Consider the following 24782-nt stretch of genomic DNA (forward strand, 5'->3'; position numbering starts at 1 on the left):
CTATTCATTTTCAGTTAGCTATTTTTAAATGTACAAGGTGATCTCTCTGAGGTCATCCATTTTATGTTTTTAGATTTATTAGATTAGTGGCAAACATAAAGCACCACATAATAACATTCGGATAGAAGAAAGGTAGCCCATATATGACTGTCATTAATCATAACAGAAATAATTGCTAAGAAAATATAGCAATATTCAACACAGGATTTTTGAAACTGCTTCATATTCAAGATATTTTTCTAATAATATCCCATATTTTTATTTTACAAAATTAATCCAGATTTACATGCACTGACATTTTTGGGGACTACAAATAGTTGATATCTTCTATACAACAATGTTACATACAGCTTTATACAATTTAGAAGTACAATGTAGCAATCTGATTTATCTTTATCATCCCCTTCCAAGTATTCATTTTAACATTGTGCATTTTTATTTGCCTATTCAAATAACAGCGAATACTCTGAATGCCTTCCCTCCTGGAGGATTCTGCAAACTGCAAAATAATAAAAAAAAAAAAAAAACATAAATTATAGGCATGAGTGAAAAAATGTTTATGAGAATGGCATAATAGATTCTAAATACTCATATAATTTTCTTCTTAGTCAAGTTAATAGGGAAAACAGAATCTAATTTTCTCTAAAGGAGTGATTGGGATTTTAGGGAAAATCAAATATATTAATTCTTTTGAACTCTCTCCTTTCCTCTCTTCCTCCCCCCTCCTTCTGTCTATGTCTCTGTCTATTTGTTTGTCTGTTTCTCTCTCTCATTCTTTCTCTGTGTGCCTTTTTTCTTTCTCAGTCTCTGTTTCTGTTTGTTCCTTTTATGTTTATCTCTTTCTCTCTCTCTCTCTCTCTCTCTCTCTCTCTCTCTCTTTTTCTTTCAAACACACACATCATGCAACTATGTTAACTATATAAATTTCAGTTAATTTAGATAAAGCAAATGACTCTGTGCAATTCTCAACAATAATAATTTAAAATGCATTTACTCTAGGAAAATCCAGAAATGAAGAAAATATATTTTATTAAATATTTTTGTAAGACTAATTAACAATAGAGTTGTTTTGACTAGTAATCAGCTTTTCAGGCCATGAGTTAAAAGCTTAAAGGAGACAGGCAGTTCTGCTACTGCAGTTTCTCCAGTAATTTAAGGGCCAACTGCTACACAAAAGCATGATAAATTCACATGCTGCCCTAGTTACTTGACCCTTAAACCCTATCAACTATATAGACCTGTTAACTGAGAAATAGGTTAATTATACTAGTTGTTAATGATAGATTTTACCTTTCTGAAAAGATGCCATTCTGAAAGGAAGCAATATAAACTTTTCTCTTGTCTACTGGCATAATATCAACATAACCACCCTGATTAAGAACTACACCAGCATGAACGGCTGCTCTGCAAATACTAGACACCTGAGAGAGTGAAAGAAAAAAAATCATTTCATTTTGCAATTAAGTTTCCTTAAGTTACATTTTACAAAATAATCATAAATTCAAAGATTTATTTAAGTAAGCAATTGACAAGATATATTGCATCAAAAGGCCATGATCAATTAAAAAATTATAAAGGTCCATAGATGTGACGTATGACATGAACTTCAGGGTCATCTAATCTATTTCTGGACTCTGCAGTCAATCTGGACTAATGTCCAGAGATATGAAAAAAGGTCAAACAAGAAAATCATAAAACCAAACAGGCCATAGTATTGAAATAGTGAGGTGAATCATCTTACAATTCCGCTTGGCCAAAAATAGCTACTGCTCAAATGGCTTACACAATCCTCCTGAACAGGATCTAGTGGCAGAAACTAGTTAATAATCTAGTTTATTTTCTCTCCTTTTAAGAATATTCATTATGGCTATTCTTAAAATTTTTAATTAACTCAAAACAATCATATTCAGAATGAAGAATTATTGGTTTGGCTATTTTAGTCTACATTTATTTTTCCCTTTGAGGTAGGGGTATGTTAGGACATGACACTTCCTAAAGTGAATAATTAATAGAAAAAAGGAAAAATAGTCACAGTTCTCCTAGATTTTGAATGATAGTTGTTGACTAAATAGTTGGTTTGAAATGGAATACTGAAAATATCTGATAATCATGCCGGGTACAGTAGAATTTCTGATGATTTTCATTCATTAATTCATTTTATTCAATTAACATTTACCAACAGATTTCACAAAAACATTTTGCGTGAGCTTTGGGTATAAACTATTTTGCTAACCCTTCCAGCTCATCTCCTGGAAATAGCATAATGTTATGAAAGAGCAAAGGGATTTGGAATAAAAAACAGGTGATAATGGAAAAATTAGAAGACCCTTCTCTGTTTCCTTACATGTCCTATTCTGATGCATCATTCTGGCATAAAGATGACTCTGGGTACTTAAAAGCTATGCCATACAATGCAATGTCTAGCAGGTTCTATACTGGAAAACCATCCAAAAAAGTCTAGAAACATAATGGAATTCTGTTGACCAAGGACCAAACAGGTTAAATGTGAAAAAGTTTATCCTTAAAAATCTACCTTTAGATGTATTAGACTACCATTCTACCATTAGGTAATTAATTTTTACAACCATTGCAAATAACGAAGACAGTCTACTAAGGCAGAGAAGGAATATAATATTCATCACTCAAGGAATTAATAATATTGGGGGTTCATAGATCCCTTACATAGAATTTCTTTTAATTTATATATAATATAATATATAATTCCTTTAATAATACTTTAATTATCCATTACAAAAAAAAAAGTATCCCTGAGGTAGAATTCATGAGAAAAGGCACTTACTGGTTGAATGAAAGATGTTCACATTTTAAATTACTTTATGATTATAAGAACAATTCTATTCCTAGAGCAAGGATTGTTTACTTTTTTTGTACACCACGAACACCTCTGGAAGTTCAGAGAAGCATACTGACCTATATAATCTTAGAATGTTTTTAATATGTGAAATAAAATATATAGGATCACAAAGGAAACCAATTGTATTGAAATACAATGATTGAAATATTTTTTAAACTATGTTTACAGATAATAGATTAAGAATTCTTATGAAGATGAAGTAATAATCTATGAGTTCTTCAAAATGTTTTGTTTAACATTACCTTTCTCCCAAATATCCTACTAAAATATTTTTTTTTTTTTGCAGTTGAGTGTGGTTAGATTAAAATGACATACTTTTTGCTTGAAGACTTCCCAAATACCCCGCAACAAGATAATATATTTCCTATTCCAGGTCCTCATGTATCTTCTTTAATCCTTATATCATTAATTTAGATTCTTTTTTTTTTCACTTTCTACAAATAAGGTCTGTCCCATGAGTGCTATATGTTAATGTAAATAAACATTTCATCCATAATTATACAACCTTACTTTGATCCTACAATCTGAACTTTCTGTTATATTTTGGTATTTAACTTATTAGGGAATCTAAATGCCAAGCACCTTAATTATTTCTCCCCTTTAGTAATACAGTACAGTGGTTGCTGTCTACAAATGTACATCATGACTCTGCAAAGGCATTTTAATCATAGTCTTAAGCCCCTAACTCAATTAATATTTGCATTTGATATAATTCATAAGAGATTGGATTAACAATAATTCAGCACACATTTCACAATTCATCCTGTTCTGTTAGAAGAGAATTATCAACATGTTCCAAAGGAATAAAAAGTGCCTGGATATACCATTCATTAAATTTTAAGCACTTTAAAGTATTCTTAAGCAATCCTTTCTCCTATGCCTGGGTAGCTGGTATGCATTCCTAATCAAGTTCAAAGGTCAAAAAGGATTTTCTCTTCATATCCAGTCTTTCCCAGAACAAAGATGCACAGTGTGAAAACAATGAAGAATTTATAGTGGAACAATGGTACTCACTTATATTGAACACAAAGAATTTGCAATTAACCAGAATGAAAGTCCAAAATCTTTTTTCAAGAATTAAATGTGTGAGCTGTATCTACATATATAGTGACAACAAAGACAAATCAGTTCCCAAAAAGACAGACATATAGAGAGAGAGTTGAAATGAACTCCAAAGTCTACCTAATTTAATGCCCTTATTTTACAAATGAGGAAATTAAAATCCATGGAATATAAGTGAGTCATTCAAGGGACATAAAAGTAAGGGCCAGAACCAGGACAAATTCTTTTGTTTTTACCCACATCACCCCTGTTTCCTCCCCTCCCCCAGCTCTTTTATACTTTACTTGAAGTGAGACTGCTCCTTGGAAGTGAATTGCATATTTTACAATTTGTTATTAGATTTTCTTTTTTATTTATAAGGGTCTCAATTTATCTGTCTCAATATTCCAGGGGGGAAAATGAGCTTACTGTGTGCAACCAATTCATTTTCCTTGAATTCTGAGAATGGTAAAATTTTTTATGAATTTGCAATCTTAAGGAACTAGATACTTTTATAAAAGAAAAACTTTACTTAGAAAACCAATATCTGAGAGTACTTTGATATGGAAGTTATAAAAGGTTTTTGATTCAGGGATAATTAAGAAAAAAAGAATTTATAATAAATTTTATGAGATGCTGAACTGAAATAATGTATAAAATTTGTAGACAAATTTGGAATTCTCAGGTAGAAGCCATATTTTTACTTCTCAAACATCCAGAAAAAATCTACAAACATAAATAAATACATCCCCAAAAAATTATGTGACTCTGGATAAGTAACTTCTTAATTTTCCAAGGTATGTCCCTAAAATGATAATTTGAAAGGTAGTGATCAAACTGAATTGGTAGAAGTTTTTTCAGAACAAGTTTCTTATCTTGAGGAAATCACAGATACACAAACTTACAAAGAGACATATACAGACACAAACACAGACACAGACATACATGTTTGCACAGAGGTTACAAATATCTGGGATATTTATTTGATAGAGTTCCTCATTCTCAGAGAATGAAAAAATTTCTGATTTCAACAGATATATGTACCAAATGTCCTAGTGAAACTTTAACCTATAAAGTATAAAACTGTATTAAGAATTTTGGGGAAACCCTGTTTTTTTACAGAATTTTTATGGACAAGGCAAAATGATGGAGTATAATGATAGTAAGAGAAGATACATTTAGAAAATTAAGCTGAGGTTAGATGATCAAGAGCTTTTGATATCTTAGAAGCTTATTAAGTAGGGAAATAAAATGTTTTTAGAAGAAGCTTAACATAAGAAGAACTTTGCTTTGAGTGTCTGGTAAGGGGAGGAAGTAGAATAAAGTACAAAGAAGGAAAAGCAGTAATAGTCCAAGTGATAAGGACACTAGCAGTGAAAATGAAAAGAAAAGGAGGAAGATGAGAAGATAGCACCAATAGAACTTAGAAATTAATTGTTTAGGATTGAGAGCTATCAAAAAAATAACTGCTTCAGTTAGACAAGTAAGATGCTAGATGCTAGATGCATCAACAGAAGATAATGATTCTGGCCCCAGCTGTGACTATCCTCAGCTATGTCTCCTTGGACAACTTTATTTCTCTTCTTTCTATAGTCAGTTTCTTCATTTGCATAATAAAAAGAATTGGCTGTCTACCATTTAGTTTTAACATTCTAAGATATTACCAAGAGAGATGAGGTTTTCATGACATTCATGGGCAGCAAAAATAATTTTCCTCAATTATTGTTTATGTGAATTCTAATTGCTTAAAAGTCTATAACAGATTATAGGGACCCTCCATCTATATGTTTCAAGGTACCAGTTCTGTCCTCTTCCAAAGTAACTGTCTTCAGATTTTGCATGTGGGGGTTAGCCAAGCTTACACTTTTCATTCTAGATAAGCAAACTACCTTGTTGTAAACCTTGTATGCAGCTTATTTCTTCTTGTCTTTGAGACATATGTAGATTGCTTTCATTTTATCTTTTAGCTTACCCATAGTTAAAAACTTAGCCTAAATATTTTTCCATGAAAACTCCACAGTAAACCTCCCTTACTCTGCTTACATCATTCATTTCTACATCCTCATCTATCTGTTCTTTTTAAGTATTAATCTCATGGTCTCAATTGGAATCTAAATTCCTAAAATGTCATGTTGGTAATAAAAGTATTGTTAATACAAGATACATTTTATTTTATTCCTTTTCACATAATGCCAATAAATGACCTGCTTTTTTTCTTTCCTAATAATATTACAAGAAATTTTCTTCATGAGTCAGGAAATTGGATAAGAAGAAAACAGAAAAAACACTGATATATATATATATGTACATACATACATATATATATATATATATATATATATATATTCACGTTTTTATATATTTAAGTTTAACTCCACATTCTTATTCTTAACCAAACATAGATTAATTCAGTCCTAAGGAATAAATAGTTTAGTAAAATGGTGATAATGTTTATGACCAGAAAACAATTATGAATAAGATTTATTTTGCAACTCCACTATACACTTGTTTAAAATGCATGTACATCAACCTATATTTTTCCCTTGCTTTGCCATGTGGATACAAAAAGCTAATGGTATACAGTTCATGATTAAGTACTTTAGAATTATACAAATTAGGTTACTTACATCAGAATAAATTCGAGTTCCAATTACACGAGCATAGTGAGGGTTTGCTTGCATGCAATTGCGAGGACAGTATACCCTGAAAAATATATTTTATAAAAAATATACATTTGTAGATATAAAATATCAAAAAATAACCCTGACCAATATTTTTTCCTATTTCTTTTTATAAACTATGATAAGTGCATGAATCTGAAAGTACAAATCATTTGTCCAACTTATTTTTAACTTTCCCTAGAGTTTAGTATAATGTTTTCTCCCATTTTCCCAGCCTTGTTCTAATTTTATGGGCTAAGAAAACAAACGAACAAACAAACAAAAAACAACAAAAACCTTGCATATCACTTAAGAAGTAACTTTTCCATATGTCTTTGGAACTTAATAGGTTTTGTAAAAAGTACATCCCCAATGTTATTTTACAATTCACTAATATAATCAAGGGAGTAATTCTGAAACTTTTGCCTGCCTCATTCATGAAGATGTTATATGCCTCAGCTTTAAACATTTTTCCAGATCTCTATTCCTTATACAAACACTATTAGTGCTCGACTAACCACACCAAGTTTAGATGACCTGCATTTTCTCAGCTCAAGGAGCTGTCAGAAAAAAAAATCAAGTTTCCTTAAGCATGTTCCAATTGGAATTTCTCAAAAGAGAAATATATAAAATGGATAACAACAAGAACAAACACACAGCATAGAGAGGCACAGATAACTTCAAAAAAATAAAGGAAATTCTTAGAATGCTAAAAACTTGGCACACACTCAAAAGAAAAGTAATACCTTGTCAGAAAACTACCAAAGTAAATATTTTAGATAATGCTTTCAGATATTCTTCTACTTACAATAGGAATAGCTGATTCATTTTTCAGTTTCAGATAGCACTTCTTTTCAATACACAAATATACATATGTGTGCATGTGTATACACTCATACAATTTTAAGGCAATTTAAAAAGTAAAATGTAATAAAATAAATTAATTCAGGGACTTTTGGTTGGAAAGTGAGGTTTTGAAAACCTATAGGGAGATATTCTGTACTATTTCCCATAATGTCCTATTACAAAAGTAATTTTGAGGTAATAAGATATTGAATAGCCTTTCTTTCCTAATTCATTATCTATTCATCCAAACAATCTATCAAAAATGACTACGACAAGTCATTGGGGGTACATAAATAAATGACATGGATCCCTGTTCTTAGACAATTTACAATACAATGGTAAGAGGGAAGCAAAAATAAACAAATAATGGTATAAACAAGAATGATATGAACACAATTTGTTCCACAAAATTTTAAGATGAAATCACTTTTACGTGGGAGGATGAGTGATAAGTCAAGGTTTTGGGGAGAAATAGCAAGGGAACTGGGGGAGTCCAGTTAAGGATTGGGATAAGTAAAGAAACACAGAGACAAAAGAAGAAAAGATGATCTGAAAGTAGGAAAGGAAAAATGCACTTTAAAGGAGGAATAAATTCAAGGATGCAAATAGCATGAATTCAGGTTAGAACCTGAGACAGGTTGGGGGAAGGAAAAGGAATAAACATTTATAGAATCTCTATCAGGTACTGTGGTAAGCACTTTAAAAAAATATATCTAGAGGAGGATCTTAGGTAGATGGCAGAGTAGGTTGGTAAATTTCAAACTCTCTTGATTGAAGATTGAAGACTTGGGGAAGAACTTCTCCTCACCCCCTGATTAGAGGTGCTTATGCAAATACCTCTTATTAAAAAATGAATTAGAAAAGAAGAACCCCATCCATTTAAACATATTATGGGAACAAGGAAGACTGAGATTCATCTTCAGAGAAGAACACTTCAGTTTAAAAAAAAAAAAGCTTCTACCACAAAGAACAATGAACTGACTCTCTGTCTAGAGAGGATTTATAGAAGAATTCTAAAGAGAATTAAAAAATTAAATGAGAGACATTAAGGAAAAACTAAAGAAAAAATTAAAACTATTCAAGAAAAACAAGATTATGAAAAAATAATTTAACCAATTAGAAAAGGAGGTACAGAGTTTCAAAGATGAAAATATCTCTGAAATTAATATCAGGCAAGGAGAAGCCAGTGAAGCTATGAGAGATCAAAAAATAATAAGACAGATTAGAAAGAATGAGAAAATAAAGCAGAATGTGAAACATCTCATAAGAAAAACAACAGATCTGGAGAACAGATCAAGAAGAGCAAATTTAAGAATAATTAGACTGCCAGAAAGTTGTGACCAAAAAGACAACCTCGACACAATAAAGCAGGAAATAATCCTAGAAAATCCTAGAATGAGAGAACATGAGGGGAAAGTAGAAATAGAAAATAAAACCACTGATCATCACCTCAAAGAGATTCTCTGTGGAAAACACATAAAAATATTATTGACAAATTTTGAAACCCCAAGATCGAAGATAAAATTTTGCAAGAAACAAGAAAAAAATTCAAATATATTGGAATTACAATTAGACTTGTACAAGACTTATCAGCAGCTTCAATAAAAGACTGCAAGCCTTGGAGTCATATCTACAGAAAAGCAAAAGAACTACGCCAATGGCCAAAATATCATATTCAGCAAAATAATCTATCATTTTGAATGGCAAAAAACAGACATTCAATGAACTTGCAAATTTCCAAGACTTTCTGTCAATCAAATTCAAACTTAACAGAAAATTTAACTTAGAAGAGCCAAAGAACACTTTTAAGGAACTCATCATGGACAAACTTTAAACATGGACAAATTGTGTGTTTTTTTAACATAGAAAATGTATACTTTATTTTGAAGATTTACATCAACACCAGGGTAAGTGCAAAAGAGACTGGCAAAGTAATGGTAAAAATTGTAATCATGTTATACAAAGGAGGTGCAGAGGTAGAATAGATACAGAAGCCTTAGAGGGGGGAGGAGGGTTCATAGTTCTGAAAAAAACTATTCACATTTGAAGTAGATTCAATAGGCAACACTACATATATACCATGAAGAGTATAGCACCCTCCAAAATGTGTAAAGAAATATGTGGAGGGATAGATGGATAGGGAAGAAAAGGGTGAGGCAAGAAGACAACAGAGAAAGCCCTGGATGGGGGGATGTTAAATAATAGTAAATCAAGTTTTGGAGCAGAATTTTTATTTAAATAAAAGAAACCCAAACTTGTTTGATATATAGATGGTACTAGATGATGGCTGAGGATCTTCCTAAGTCTAATATTCTCAGGTTATAGCTGATTTATTTATCAGTAAAACTATGCAGAATCTGAAAGCAGGCTTTTTGCTAGTCTATTCTCTTTTTGTTTGATGCTAAGAGAAATCAGCTTTGGTTGGGTGAGTTCCTTGGCGAATAGTTCCGTATACATAGTATATTGTACAATAGTACAATGCATGAAATCAGTAGCTCCTCAGATGGTGGCTAGTCAGTAATCTGTAGTGTGTGTGAGCATTTAGCTTTGTAGAAGGCTGAAAACTCTGAAAAGTTGTACTTGAATCAGACAGCAGAGCACTTAAGGCTAATTACCTATTCTATGTGAGATAATGGTTCTATATATATATATTTAGGTGAGTTGATGATGTGGTGGCTTTCCTCACTGTTGGTACTTGCTGAATATGTGGTGGTGAGATAACTGTAGACAAGGATTGGAGGGCTGTGGGAGAGCATCAGAGTTGCTCTGCCAAAGGACAAAGGACCAGGAGGAGAGAGATTTCAGGATCCAGACTCCAGGATTCATCTTTGGCAAGCTGCATGGCAGCTTGCCTGCCTCCTTCACTTCTTCCCCTAAAGACCAAGGACTTTAATTGATCCTGACTCTGACTGATCCTGAGACTCTCCAGAGAGCCTGGACATTAAAAAAGTAGCCTGGCCATTATAGAGTTGACTAATTTTTTACATTCATATTAAGAAACAGGCTTATTATTTGCCTTAAAAGTTAATCAGATTATATTAGACTCTTCCTTTGTGTAAGTATACTTTGGGAAACATGATTTGACTCATGGTATACTTCAAAACTCTTGACAATCAGTAATTTTATATTTGAGATTTATGGTATTCTGGTGGAGCTCCATTTTTAATTGTTATCCTTCTTTACTTACAAAGGGCATATAAGAATTTGTATAAATGAGAGAAATAATACTTAGAACTTTATAAAAATACTTTATATTTTAGAACTTTATAGAATGTTTAGAACTTTATAAAAAAAAAACCTTAATTTGATTGTCCCTAAGCTTAGGTTTTTTTATGAAATGTTTTTAAAAGTTAAGATTACAGATTCAAATTTCAGTAGGACAAAACAAGTTTCTCTTTCATAAAGATTACAATTGTCAGTCTAAAGGAATCATTTCAATGTGTGCCCCAAAGTGACATAATTTGTCATTTAAAAAATTACCCCTTAACTTGTTTATTTTGTTATTTCTTTAGAATAATTACAGGTAAGGGAAACTTTCAGGAAAGGGAATGATTAAGGGTTAAAAAAAATTCAAAGAACAGAGAAGCCACCATCATTTAAGACTTTCAACTTTGTTGGAATGATTTCAAAACCCCACTGCTTTGGAGCACTCAAAATAATCCCAGATAAAACTGATTGTAGCTACACAGTACTTCAGTGGTTGAGCAATATTTATAAGCTTGCAGAAAGTCAAGACAATCTTCAATATTGATGCTTTCTCTGCAAACCACGAAAAGATGCCCCACCCACCAAACATGGAGTTAGAAGTACCAAAGAGCATGAGTCTTCTTTCTTTTTGATGTTATCCCCCCACCAAGGAACCTAAAGAATGAAGAGTTTTCTAAGGTTACCCACAATATTCTGAATGCACAAAATGGAATGATTACTTACTAAAATATATTTCTTCTTTTCCTAAATTTTCCATTACTTTGGTAACATATATAATGTGACTACAAAGTAACAAGATAACTCTTCTTCTCTGGTTTATAGAACTTAGTGTATATTGCATTTTGTCTGAGATAAGAGACTTGTGATTTCATTGGTACATTGAACTCCTAATGAGAACATTATTTTTACCAAATTAGATTAGCATACATTACTCAACTGAAGTTTCAGAATCCCAGAGGTTGTTTTTATTCATAGCAAAATGTGTCTTTTAAAGACATAAAATCAATAAAGTAAACTCAATTCAAAATTTCATATATGTAAAAGCTGAGACTTTTTAAACCTTTTAAACAGAAGATAAATCCAAAAAAGTCATTATGAAAAATATTATATCCAAGGGGGCAGCTAGATAGCACAGTAAAAACAAAACTGGCCCTGGAGTTGGGAGGATCTGAGTTCAAATCCAATCTCAAATATGTAACACTTCCTTGCTGTGTGACACTCATTTCCAGAGAAAGAACTTACAGAGACTGAAAACAGATCAAAGCATACTACTTTTTTTTTTTACTTCATTTTTCTTGTAGTGTTTTTGTTGGTAGTGTTTTCTTTTGTTTTGGTCTGTGTTTTTTTTTCACAGTATGACTAAAATGGAAATTCTGAAAAATTTCAGCCAATCACTAAAACTAATAATTTAACTATTTAATTATTATGAAATGGCCCAAAGAGCTCCCTTCCTTTAGTAAACAAAATATTTATAAACTTAAGTAGATAATTATAATTTATCAGGTGTAATTCAACATACTTACTATATATTCATTATGATAAATAAATTGAAAGAGAGAGACTTGCCTATCACATTTCATTTGTGTTTGTATTTTTAGAGAAAACACTCTTATCCTATGTATTAATGTTTACATCTTCATCAGAATATCTGTAACCTGAAGACATAAGTAGTAATTGTAGCTTGGGTGCCTTCATATTTACAATAGAAGCTAATTTCATTCAAGAAATATTTATTGAGTACATTTTGAATACATTGCTATGTCACGTTCTTTGTACATAGTATATAGGATGCACTTAAGTATTTGTTGAATGCAATTAAACATTAATGAAAAACTCTCAACATTGAGGTCTTTCTTTGAACAAATATTTTTAATCCTTTATACTATAAGTTCCTTCAGGGTACCAATTATTTACTTTTTGTCTTTGAATCACCAATTTCCCCCTATATAATGCTGTCACATAGTAGGTACTTAACAAATGAAAGGCAATGACCTTTTTTGCTCATCTAAGTCTGTTTTTTTTTTGTTTTTTTTTTTGGAATTACAAAATACAGAAGAAAAGTTAAAAGATGATTAAAAAGAGCAACTAAGTACTTTTAAAAACAGACCATATATTTAGTCTTATCTGTTTTTGAAAGATGGCAACTAGATGGTATACTAAACAGACTGCTGGGTCTGGAGTCAAGAAGACTCCTTTTACTGAGTTAAAATTTGGCTTTGGAATCTTACAAGCTGTGTGAGGCTGGGATAGTCACTTAACCCTGTTTGCTTCAGCTTCCTCATCTGTAAAATGGGCTGGAGAAGAAAAACAAAACTATTCCTGCATATTTTCCATGCAAAGTGGAAAAGGTGAAAAAAAGTGTCAGACATGACCCAATAGCAATAACAAGGAATGTCACAGAAAATCTATAAAACCAAAAGCATATATTGATCTCCTACTATGTGTATGCAAAGCTAAAGAGAAAAATTAAACATCTTCTTCCATCAAGAAACTTTACAATTTGTGGAATGGGGAGAACAGAGAACTGAAGTTTACTTACTGTTGCAATCTTAGATGATTAGATAGATAATGCTATCTTTCATAGAAATAAAGAGTAGAAGAGTGGTTGGTTTGATGGAAAAGACAATGAGTTCAGTTTGGAACATATTGAAACTGAGACAAGAAATTTAATTGGCAATTACCCAAAAGTCAGTTGGTGAGATACAAGACTAGAACTCAGAAGAGATTTAGGTAGAATATATAGATGTTAATTACACCTATAGAAGATAACAAATTCACAAAGATAGAGTGACCAGAGAGATAAGGGGACAAGATGGTGCAGAATTTAAGGTTGTAATATAGATGATGATCCAGCAAAGTTTTTAAGAATCTTACCTCGGGCAATGGGAAGCAGGCTTGTGAAATGGGCATAACTGTTCCACAGTTGTTTCACAAGTGATGGCTTGAACTAAAGAAAAAAATGTAAATACAAATTAATAAACACATAGAGAGAACAATAAAAATCAGCAGTATTAAAATAAGATTTAAAACATAATTGCTAACCTGTCACTTTAGAGACTGTGAAGGAATTAGCAGACTGATATTTGCTAAAGATAAAAAAAAAGAATGAGTCAATAGTTTTCTTAGGCATATCAAGACTGTCATCAATACTGCTAATAATACTAACATAGCTTTGATTTTTTTTTTTTTACTAAAATGTAAGTAAATTACATTGAATCTAAAATACATCTGTACTTGTTGGAATTTTCAATGGGAATATTTAACACATGATAATGATTAACTAAAAACAATAAATTATATGTCAAATGCAAAGTTTAAAATGCTCTTATTTATTCTAAGTTCACAAAATATCAATAGTAAAATTTTTGAATGTCCACTTAAAAATGTGTTTTTAACAAAATAAAAATAATTTGTTTTTGTGAACTTTCATTCCAAAGGAAACTAACATTTACTACAAAACTCCAGCATACTGTAATGAAAATCTTTTTACAGTCTTATCACAAAATGAGATAACAACTTTATGTAAGTGAAATAGCACCAATTTGGGAAACGAGAGTCCTCTATTTAAGTACTGCCTGAGTATTTAACACCACTCTCAACACACTTTTCCCTTGTCTTTGCCTTTTTTGGCATCCCAAAGAGTGTTACGTAACTGGGTTAGAAATGAAAGTAGATGAGAGAAAGCAAAGAGTTTGGATACCATAATATTTGAAAACAATAGTTCTTACCCTCTTGCGAATTTCCTAAAAATAGACTATCTAATAAAAACCACCAAAAGAATAAAATGATGCCAAAAATATCCAACATAATAGGCCTAAAATCAATATAGTTAGTAATACTATAAGACAACTCATATCATTCTTAGACCATATTATTAGCACATTCTGAAAAGTTAGGTATGGCTTTGTGACAATAAAATTATTCAGAAACTTTATATATCTTGAATGAGTAAGGTCACCATAAATCTAAATTCTGCAAATCCTAGCTACTGCAGGAATATATTATGAAAATGACAGAAATAGTTTTCATTACATTTTATTGGAACTTTCCTCCAATTTATGCCTTGTTATATTCCAGATCTTAAATTGCATTAAATAAAATGTATAATGGGAAGAAATCTATATTAAATCAATCTCAAATATTGGATTTCAAATGCAGCTCTACATTGTTTTAAATAGATCCAATATTTTCACATAAAGATATGAATATAATGAATGGAAGCATTTTTTGCTTTATAACAGTTTTCATTAAGCATCAAACTTCCCTAGTATATCAAATATACTAAAATTGACTGAAGCAATTTTCCAAGAACATAGCTACTCTACAAAGTTACAGTTGAAAAAAAACACAGTTAATTGGTTAATTATGAAAAATTAACTCTCCAAACCCTCATTTCTATCTCAAAATTGTATAATGTTCAATATTGTATGTTATCCTCTTCCCCCAACCCCACCAACAAAATCTCAATTTTACATAAATACAAAGATAACTACTGAACACAGACAAATATGTCAAGATGGAGTTGAGTTTCAGACTGAAAATATTATCCTATAAACATTAATATAAAAAGAAAACAAAATTTTATTATGCAAATAAGGTCGATCCACAATTCTATTTTAATAAATATCAATAATAATGATCATTACTGAAATACAGTATAAGAAGTTTCTGAATCTGCCTATACCTGAAAACTTGTGTAAAACATACTCTAATTATCATGTACTCCACTTAAGCAACCTTTTTGGGTGGATATTTTAATCCTATGCAAATAGAGTACAATAAAATATTATAAAATGATTATAAAAATGTTTACAGCATACCCCACAGAAAAAGGGGGAAAATTCTATTAATTTATTTCACAAGCAGTATTTTATTCTACCTTCTACTATATACATATGTATATGAGTATGTATATATGTATATTTTATATATACATATATGTATATACACACACATATACACATACACAGAGAAAGCAAGAAGTATATTCAATATTTTTAATTGGTACACGAAATAAGAATCTAAAGTTAAATTAATAAAAACGAATATGTTGCACTATATTAATATGAATGAACACTTAAAGTTGTGATAAATGACATATTTTATCATTAGAATTTTAAAATTTCATATCTATTAACAACCGTCTTTTCACATTTACCATATTGATTAATCTTTTATGTCTCACTAATTTACTGGAAAAGACATTTTTGCTATTGTATACAGAATTCTAACCAGGACTAAAAATAGATGCAAGCAAATACTAAAAGACTTCTCTAATGATATTTTATATAAGAGTTTTAAACTCAAATGATATCCAAATAATTTGTACTGGAGTTTTTACATATGTCTTCAAATGAAACTTATGCTTATTTGCACTTTAAGACAACACATTAATATAAAATGTTGAAAAAACACTGTGAATAGAATCTTGGGCTTGGAAACGTGGAACACTTGGGTTTCAATCCTGCCTCCAGTCCTTTGAAGCTGCATGACCTTGTCACCTTTCTCAGACTCAGTTTTTTTTCCATCTTTAAAATTATAAATTAGCAGTCTTTTAAGATCCCCTATAGCTCTAAACCTATAATTCTGTGATCTAAATGAAAAACACATTCCTAAAAAAGACAGAATTAAAACCAAAAAAATCATGATTCTTCTTCCCTCCCAAAAAAGAATTTTCCAAATGAAATGCTTTTTTTTTGAGAATTTTCCCCCAAGCTACACTATATTTTATATTATAGGCAAATGATGTCCTGATAAAAGGTACCAAATTATAATAAAATCATTCATCACTATTAAGTTCTTCAGTATCTTAAATACCAATATACTGTATATTCAGGGAACAGAATATCTTAAATATTACTTTGAAATATTATGACAGCTTAAACACAGGAGAACTTTTGGAAAATTTAATTTCTTCTTAGCATGAAGAAAGCAAATTCCTTAAAATGTTTGTGAATAGTCAATCATTCTCACCACGAAAAACAAAATATGTAACTGTTAATTTTCAAAATTATGGAGAAAAAATATTAATCTGAAACCTGAAATATAGTTTTGAATTTAAAAGATGAAAAGTTGTCTTCCAAATAAAAATGGCAAAAAAATCATACTTTGCTACTGAAATTAAATATGGACATTTTCTTATGTACAAGAAGAACTTTGCTCTCAAAATGAATTTCTAAACATCAGTTCAGAAATTTGGTCATAATAGTACACATGTGGATTTTTGTTTTGCACAGATAACTATTTCTGTTAAAGTATCAGGGCATCCTAGAAGCACAATTTAAAAATAATTATGGATTATAATTTCATATAGATCAGATGTGTCATAATTATGAAGGAAGAAATTAAGTCATCTATCCCTCAAAATGAAAAATCCAATTTATCTTCTACTAACCTCTTTTAAAAATTTGATTTTTTTAGTGTTCAACAAAGAAAAGTAGACTCTGATTTTTAATATTTTTCTCTATCCTTCTATTGCTAGGTTTCTACCCTCTAAGTATCTAATCTGTACATACAAATGTACACAAACACACACACACACGCACGCACAAACACGCATATACACACACTCCTACATATAGAGATAGTAGCTTTAGTTACATTATTGCATACTTCAATTTGAAAATAAATGACATCCTGTTTGTTTAATATAGAGCAGAGATTTTCTGAAAAGAAAAATGCTATTTTATAACCTACAATAATGTGTTTCTAAATAAATTGTTTTACACTTACCCAATCGACTGAATGCCATTTCTATAGGATTTGATGAAATAATGTTTTCTTCCTTGTCTAGTGATATCTACCCAACCACCATCATTGTCTATTATTCCATAATGTATTGCAGCTCTACAGATGCTTGATTGCTTCGGGGGAAGTGAAAGGGAAAACACAGAGTAAGTTATTTTCATGATGAAACATCACAGTTTTAGGTCAAAAAGAATATCAAAGTATTTACATGACTTAAGAAAGAATAGATCACAGTAAAATTATCATATATGTAACATCCATTTAAAATTCTCAGTATCGATGAAAATTTAATAGAAATTTATTTTTGCTTTAATTCTAATTAATAGATATTTATTAAGTGCTTATGCTAAGCACTGGGAATATAAACAAAAATATCTGCCTTCTAATATCTTACTTCCTCTTCCAATCATTTCAATTGTTTAATAACAAATGGTTAAATAATTCTTTTGATCATATTTACCATTTCATAATGTACACTTCCTATAACTTTGGCACTGCTATCCAAGCAACCAGCAGGACATTCATATCTAGATAGAACAGTTGAAAGGACGCTAAGTTGTTTATATTTGAAAATAATTTTGTATTGCTTTATATAAAATCTTGAGGAAAAAATATAAAGGGTACCTATTGCAAGTTGTTCCTTTGCACTGGTCTCTTAATCTCACCTCACAAGCAACAATTTGAGCTAAAGATAAGAACAAACCATGACAAAAAAACATTTTAAATAATAGAACAGAAGTTAGACTTTTTAAAATTTAAGATATGCGATCATTTTGATTTAAAAGTATTAAAATATCTGCAAGCAAATAGTGAACATGTGTCCTAATTTTGAAAATATTCATCCTATAGCAAAAAAATCAATCCTGAATAAAGGTCAGTTATCAATATCTGAACTAATGTGAAATCTTTAATCAAATGTTTTTCATAATTCTAATATATACATGATTTCAATTACAGCCATAAATCCTCTAATAGTCTAGTTTATATATAATCCATCTTTGGCTTCTTAGCCTGTTGAGATCCTTTCATAAATTCTCCAGAGAAAGTCCATTCAATGACTAAATGTTTTCTTTCATTCTTTTATATTATATTTATATTAATTGTTACAGCAACACTTCTCTCCTCATGATGGGCTCCAAAATTGCTCTAGCTTCTTTCCTAGCCATATAAGTGTGTGTGTGTGTGTGTGTGTGTGTGTGTGTGTATGTGTGTGTGTGTATGTGTGTTTGTATATGCATACATATGTGTTGTGAGTGTAAAGTATATATGCATATATGTGTATGTATATGAGTAAATATGCATGTTTATGGAGGCATATACATGCACACACATATGTATATACAAATAGACATGCATATATAAATTTAAATTTTATTTCCTTCATTTATTATAAAATAGAAATTTTTAAGATTCATTATATGTAGTCTTTAAAAGAGAAAAAATAGTTCAGAATACAAGATCTGAGCTGTGACCATTTGAAAAATGAAAAATAAAAGATATGAATGTCCATGGCACTCAATATAACATTCTTAAAATTTTAGTAGTGTGATTCCAAAAATGTACAGCTATGAAGAATCTAAGACCAAACTCTCAGAGGAATCAAAATTGCAAAGGATAATGGAAAGACAAGTGGTAGATATGTTAGACATAGAATATCACCAATCAAAACTATTAGAAAGTCCACCTTTAAGTCCATGACCAGAACTAGACATGGGTCAATCACAAACAAAGCATGAATCTGATGGGTTGGGTAGATTAATTAAAAAAAAAAAAACACCTCTAAGTAAAACATCTCTAAGTTATAGGAGCAGCTAGATGGTGCAATGGAGAGAACAACTTGGAATCAGGAACACCTGAGTTCAAATCTGGCCTCAGACACTCTAACACTTCCTAGCTGAGTTGACCCTTGGTGAATCATATAACAACAATTGCCTTGAACAAAAAAAAAAAAAAGAAGAAAGAAAAACCTCCAAGTTTTATAAAATTTTTCATATATTGATTCTAAACTGTGAAAAACAGACACATTAAGAAGCAGGTCATAATTGTACGAAATGAAAAATTAGAAATATATTTTGATCTTTGCCAGTAGAAAGAATCTCCATATTGATGGAAACTATCAATGTCTTTTAAAATTCTAACGTAATCATTCCTTTTAAGAAAAAGAAAAAGTCTTACACATTTGCTGTGTACTTATAACTTCATTTCTGTTACTGTCATCAGCTCTTGTTTGAATCTGGGGATCATATACTTGCGACTGTTGTCGTTCAATTTCATTTGTTTCTTCTGGTTCATGAGGAGAAAAATGTCTTTCTGATCCTTCTGTTATATAAAGAAAGAGAGAGAGAGAGAGAGAGAGAGAGAGAGACCCACTTTGCATTTATATTAATTCAAGAAACTTTATTGTTAAGATATTTTTCAAATACCCATCAAGTTAAAATTTGGAGAAAGATTCTGGGGAAAAAATCTATTGAGCAAATGTAGTTACTGAGAAACATCACTGTAAAGCAAAAGAATGAAAACTGTAATCAAATTAGAGACTTGTGGTCAAATCCTGATCACAAACTATAGGAGCAGGGGTTTCTATTAATTTAAACTGTAGAATATAGATATTCAAATAGTACTGTATTCAAATAGTAGTTTACATAATTCTTATGTTATTCCTGCAATAACCTTCCTTGGGGGTACTGGTTTTCAGTGTTACAAACAAAGAAATTTTCAGTTGTGGGAATTATTTAGGACAGAGGTGTCATACAAATAGTCTGTGTTCTTTATGTAGACAATAATCCTCCCTAGTGGAGTACAAAACACATTAAAATGTAATTGGGAACTATTTCATGAAATAAATAAAAATATGAGAAATCATAGACAACAATACATTTTAAAAGTAAGTGAAAATAAGGATTGCAGGAATCTATATATGGATTAGTGTTCCCATTTCTATTTGACTTCAATATCACTGATTTTAGATATGGAGAGAGCAAGGAAAGCACACCAGAAAAGAAGAAGCTCTTATTCACAAATAGTAACTAGCTGATAGTGTGGCTAGGAAACTGAAGAGGAGTCAGTAAGTCCAAAATACATCCTATTACAGACACTTTCTAGCTGTGTGACTCTTGAAAAGTCATAATCTCTGTTTGCCATAGTTTCTTCATCTATAAACTGGGAATAATAATCATCCTCACCTCTCAGGACTATTGTGTTGATAAGATGAGATATTTATAAATGATTTTGTGAAACGAAGTTCTATGTAAATTCTCTCTCTCTCTCTCTCTCTCTCTCTCTCTCTCTCTCTCTCTCTCTCTCTCTCTAAAACAGGTAAGAGACTAGGAAAATTCAGTGCTGCTAATGTGCTCCTCTAGCTAAAGAAAGGCTAAACATAAATACCTTAAACCCTTCTGAAGAGTAATCCAAAATGGGCTTCATCTACAGGAGCCAATCACCCTCCACTATTCTTAATGTCTGGTGAGCAGCAAAAATATAGAAGACAGGCTATGTGTACAAAAATATAAGGTTATGTTACTTCTAAAATTAGAATGTTATGAATTATATTATAAGATTATAATCTAATTTTTCCTAAAGCTGTTTAAATCATATATCTATTTTAACATATTAAGATAGTAAATAATATTTTCACAAATAATCTAGCAGAATCCAAATTCCTTAGAGAAACAGAGTGTTTTATTTCTGTCTTGGCACAGTGCCAATAGGCACTTCATAAATGTGCATATAATTGAATTTAAATAACATGACCTACTAATTTCTGTGTAGCCTTTTTATTTTAGGGAAAGGGGAAAAGCTTAGGGCCCAGCATCAGGAATGCCTTGTGTGACCCTAAAAAACCACAAATCAACAGACAGCTCTTTAGGGCTATAGGTTATAGATCTACAGGATTGCTACATTGATAAAAATCACAGGTTGTAAAATATTGGTTTGAATGAATATTTTAACTCATTCATTTTATAGCATCTTTTTATTAGATAAATTTGACACATTTTTGCCAGCCACTTCTATTTAAAACTTCTCTTAACTCTTTAATAGGAAAAAAATTTGTACTAATGTTTATACCTTGTAATATTTCAACAGTAAAAATCTTGTCTTTTTACTCCTTGGCCAAAGGGACATGCAAAGACATTTTCTGGCCTGAGCACAGTTAAATATACACTACATGAGATGCCAGGCACAAAATCTACAATCTAACAATTATGTTGAGGAAACTGAGTAACAGCGTCCCAGTATACAAAAGTAAACCACCCAGTTGATACAATGTTAACCCAATTCCAAAATATTACAAGAGCATTGAAAATTGACAACAAATCAAATTGATATTCAAAAGAAATAAATATTAATTTCTGATCTTTGAAGCATGTAAATATATTTTCCTCCCTTGGCCATTTGGAATAGCATGATAATATCCATTCATCAATTTCATTATTATAACTTAGATATTTTACAAATAATTCTGTTTATTTTATAAAATTTTCCCATATAGTTATTTTATATAACTCTGATCACTTTCCTGGCATTAATGTTAACATACAATATGAAAGCCCAAATATAAAAGCTGCAAAAATGTAACCTCAACATAACAATAGTGATTAATATACCTTTGTAGCAAAGATTTTCTCTACAGCTCCCTCCAAAACTGGGTGGACACGCAGAACAGGGCCGACCATGCTTGTAAGGTGCATGGCCCCACCAGTTACCCCTTAAAGAGAAAATATAACTTACCAAAAGTTTAACTTATAATTATGAAGAATTGAACAACCTAATATTTAAAATTCTTCCAAAAGTCAGTGTACTAGATTTTGTCATTTGGATCATACTCTTATCCTTTTACTCTACAATTATAAAATATAGATAATTACCCTGCTTGAACCTTTGGAAAGCTTCCAAATAATCTGACTACATATATTCCAGTTATATATCGCAGGCCTGAATCTTGCCATGGAATATATCTATATGTCATTCCTTGTAACAAAATCTGCTTACCTTAGAATTTAATTAGATATAATGTGACTGTGTCATTATACAGAACTGTTTTCCAAATATTGTTTATGTTCCTTGTGAAATAATTCACATACTTCTATTGAATTAACATAAGGGAATAATTACGGAGCATAATACATACTAAGTAAAAGAGAAGAGATCAAAAATATGGCCTCAAATCATGGAGTTTACATCTTCAAATTTTACAAAAGCCACAACCTACTGAATCCAAGAAGTGATGATTTCATTTGCCTGTCAAGAATCTATATTGTGTGAGCATGCTGAAAACATTTTAAGAGTACAAATGAAAGCATTTTCAAATTTTAAGCATAAATTTAGAAATTCACTCCTGTTTCTATACTTACTTTGGAGAATAATTGCATACTAAATAAACTGCTTTAGGCCATATCTGTCCCCAGATGTTCATATTGTGGCACAAATTAATAGCACAACCTATTCTGCTACTTGTAGCCCAAACAACCTACATGACAGGAAACAAAGTTACATCCAATTAGATAAAGAACACCAACATTTCTTTGAACGAATTCCTGTTTATGAGAAAAGCAATCACTTATTAATCATATAATGCTGACTGCTGTTTGTTATCTTTGGGTTCCTTATCCTTCCTAAGACTGAAATTTCAAATTTGTAAAATGGGAATGTAAAATGTGCGTACTTCTGAGGGCTGTTCTGACAAGCAAGTAAGATGATAAATGTGCATGTGTTTTATAAACTGTGGAAGATTATATGGAGGCAAGGTTATAATAATTATCCTAGTGTTCAAGAACAATAAGTAGATTTAATGAGTGATGGACTTTTTTAAAAAATGATTTAGCTACAAGTGTAAGTATCTGCAGCTACATCACATTTTGCTACTTAAATTAAACGAATATTTTTCAGAAGAAATAAATGGAAAATTGTAGGAAGCACTTCTGGCTACTATTTTTTTTTTTTTTGCTAAGCTTTAAAGAATAGCTAACTTCATTAAAAACAGAAATGACTAGATACTTTTTAAAAATAGTTCAATATGAAACTTAAATCAAATATGTCACCAAATGAAATTTCTTTTGGATTTAGCTTAGTGCTGCCATTTATTAGCATCTATAGGAGGTACTTAATGAAAGTTGATGGAATGAACTGGTCAAGAGTTATAGAAAAAAAAAGTGAATGAATAAAAATAGCCATTTAATTTTTGTCTGTGAAACAGAATGTTCTAAGATTATAGAATGATTTTTATTAGGAGAAAGGGAAAAAAAACTTAAGGATTAATTTTCTGATTTATAGGTCATAAAAATTAAAAATACAAAATATTTATAGATGTTCTAGTCCAACCACATTTATTTGATAGATCAGAAAAATGAGATCTACAAAGAAATGATTTACCCAAAGTCATAAAGTTAATTAGTAACACAATTGAAACACACACACACAAATGTGTATGTCTATACATGAGACAAAAAACTAGATAGACACACATATATGTATGTGGGTCTATAAAGAATTAGTACACTTATGCTTTAGCTTAAAATTGTACTAAGACATTTGGGATACACTATATAAATATACGCAGGTCTCTATTGGAAAATAGATTTCTTTACTATCAACTTGATATATTATTTCTACTAAATTAAGTTTTTCCTTGATTTGCTCTTTTTCATAAAATTTTGTTTATTCCTCTTTTTTCCATGGTTATTTTTGACTCTGTTGAACCATCCTTATGATTAGGAAAAGCACAGCCAAAACCAACATAGAGATCACATCTGATAGCTTATGCTGCTTTAATTTTTCCTCCTTCCTCATAAATTTATTGATGGAAGGTATGTGTCTTTCATTACTAGGTCTCAGAATGGATAGGGACTGACATTTATTTTAAATAGTTACAACTGCTTGGTCCAATCTTCTATTTCTGTGAGGGATTGGAGAGAAAATGGCCTATAGAAATGTAGGCTTAGATTGCTTTTGGACAAAGAAAGAGTCTAGACAATAAACTGACCAGAGCAATGATAAATGAAAATCTTAGTATATTTTGACTATCATATATCTAATTTTTTTTTAATTACATTCTCAGGGAAAAAAGAAATAAAAATTCTTGCTTTTGTATAAGTATTAAAATAATTGAGAAAATACCAATTATGGTAAATGAACAATAATGAAAAGAGAAATATATAAAATCCACATTAATGCATACATTATATGTACATTTCAAATTAGATCTCCACTATTTCAATAGCAGTGAGTCAGGTGGTAGCAGTGTGGCAAATAATAGAAAGAACACTAAATTCTGAGTCAAAGTACCCAAGGTTTAATTCCAGCTCAGTTACTTGCTATCTTTATGAACCTGAACAAGTCAATTTTGCTTCTACTGGACTCAAGGTACTCAACTGTAAAAATAGAAGAGTGTAATAAATAATCCCTGAGGA

At 30.7% G+C, this 24782-nt stretch overlaps 1 protein-coding gene across 1 annotated transcript in view; it reads right to left on the reverse strand.

The window, feature by feature from the left end:
* Positions 1-365: 365 nt before the first annotated feature.
* CRISPLD1 (cysteine rich secretory protein LCCL domain containing 1) overlaps positions 366-24782 on the reverse strand; it is a 44828-nt gene continuing 20411 nt past the window's right edge. Inside the window, exons 5-15 of the mRNA XM_051970018.1 lie at positions 22728-22843; positions 21981-22081; positions 19552-19695; positions 18001-18061; positions 17837-17903; positions 17362-17492; positions 13672-13715; positions 13504-13576; positions 6544-6619; positions 1291-1421; positions 366-499 (exon numbers count right to left, since the gene is read on the reverse strand). Coding sequence (XP_051825978.1) covers positions 448-499; positions 1291-1421; positions 6544-6619; positions 13504-13576; positions 13672-13715; positions 17362-17492; positions 17837-17903; positions 18001-18061; positions 19552-19695; positions 21981-22081; positions 22728-22843 — 996 coding nt within the window. The 3' untranslated portion in view covers positions 366-447. The remainder of the gene's footprint in view (positions 500-1290; positions 1422-6543; positions 6620-13503; positions 13577-13671; positions 13716-17361; positions 17493-17836; positions 17904-18000; positions 18062-19551; positions 19696-21980; positions 22082-22727; positions 22844-24782) is intronic.

The sequence above is a fragment of the Antechinus flavipes genome, chromosome 1, assembly GCF_016432865.1.
Source record: "Antechinus flavipes isolate AdamAnt ecotype Samford, QLD, Australia chromosome 1, AdamAnt_v2, whole genome shotgun sequence".
NCBI lineage: Eukaryota > Metazoa > Chordata > Mammalia > Dasyuromorphia > Dasyuridae > Antechinus > Antechinus flavipes.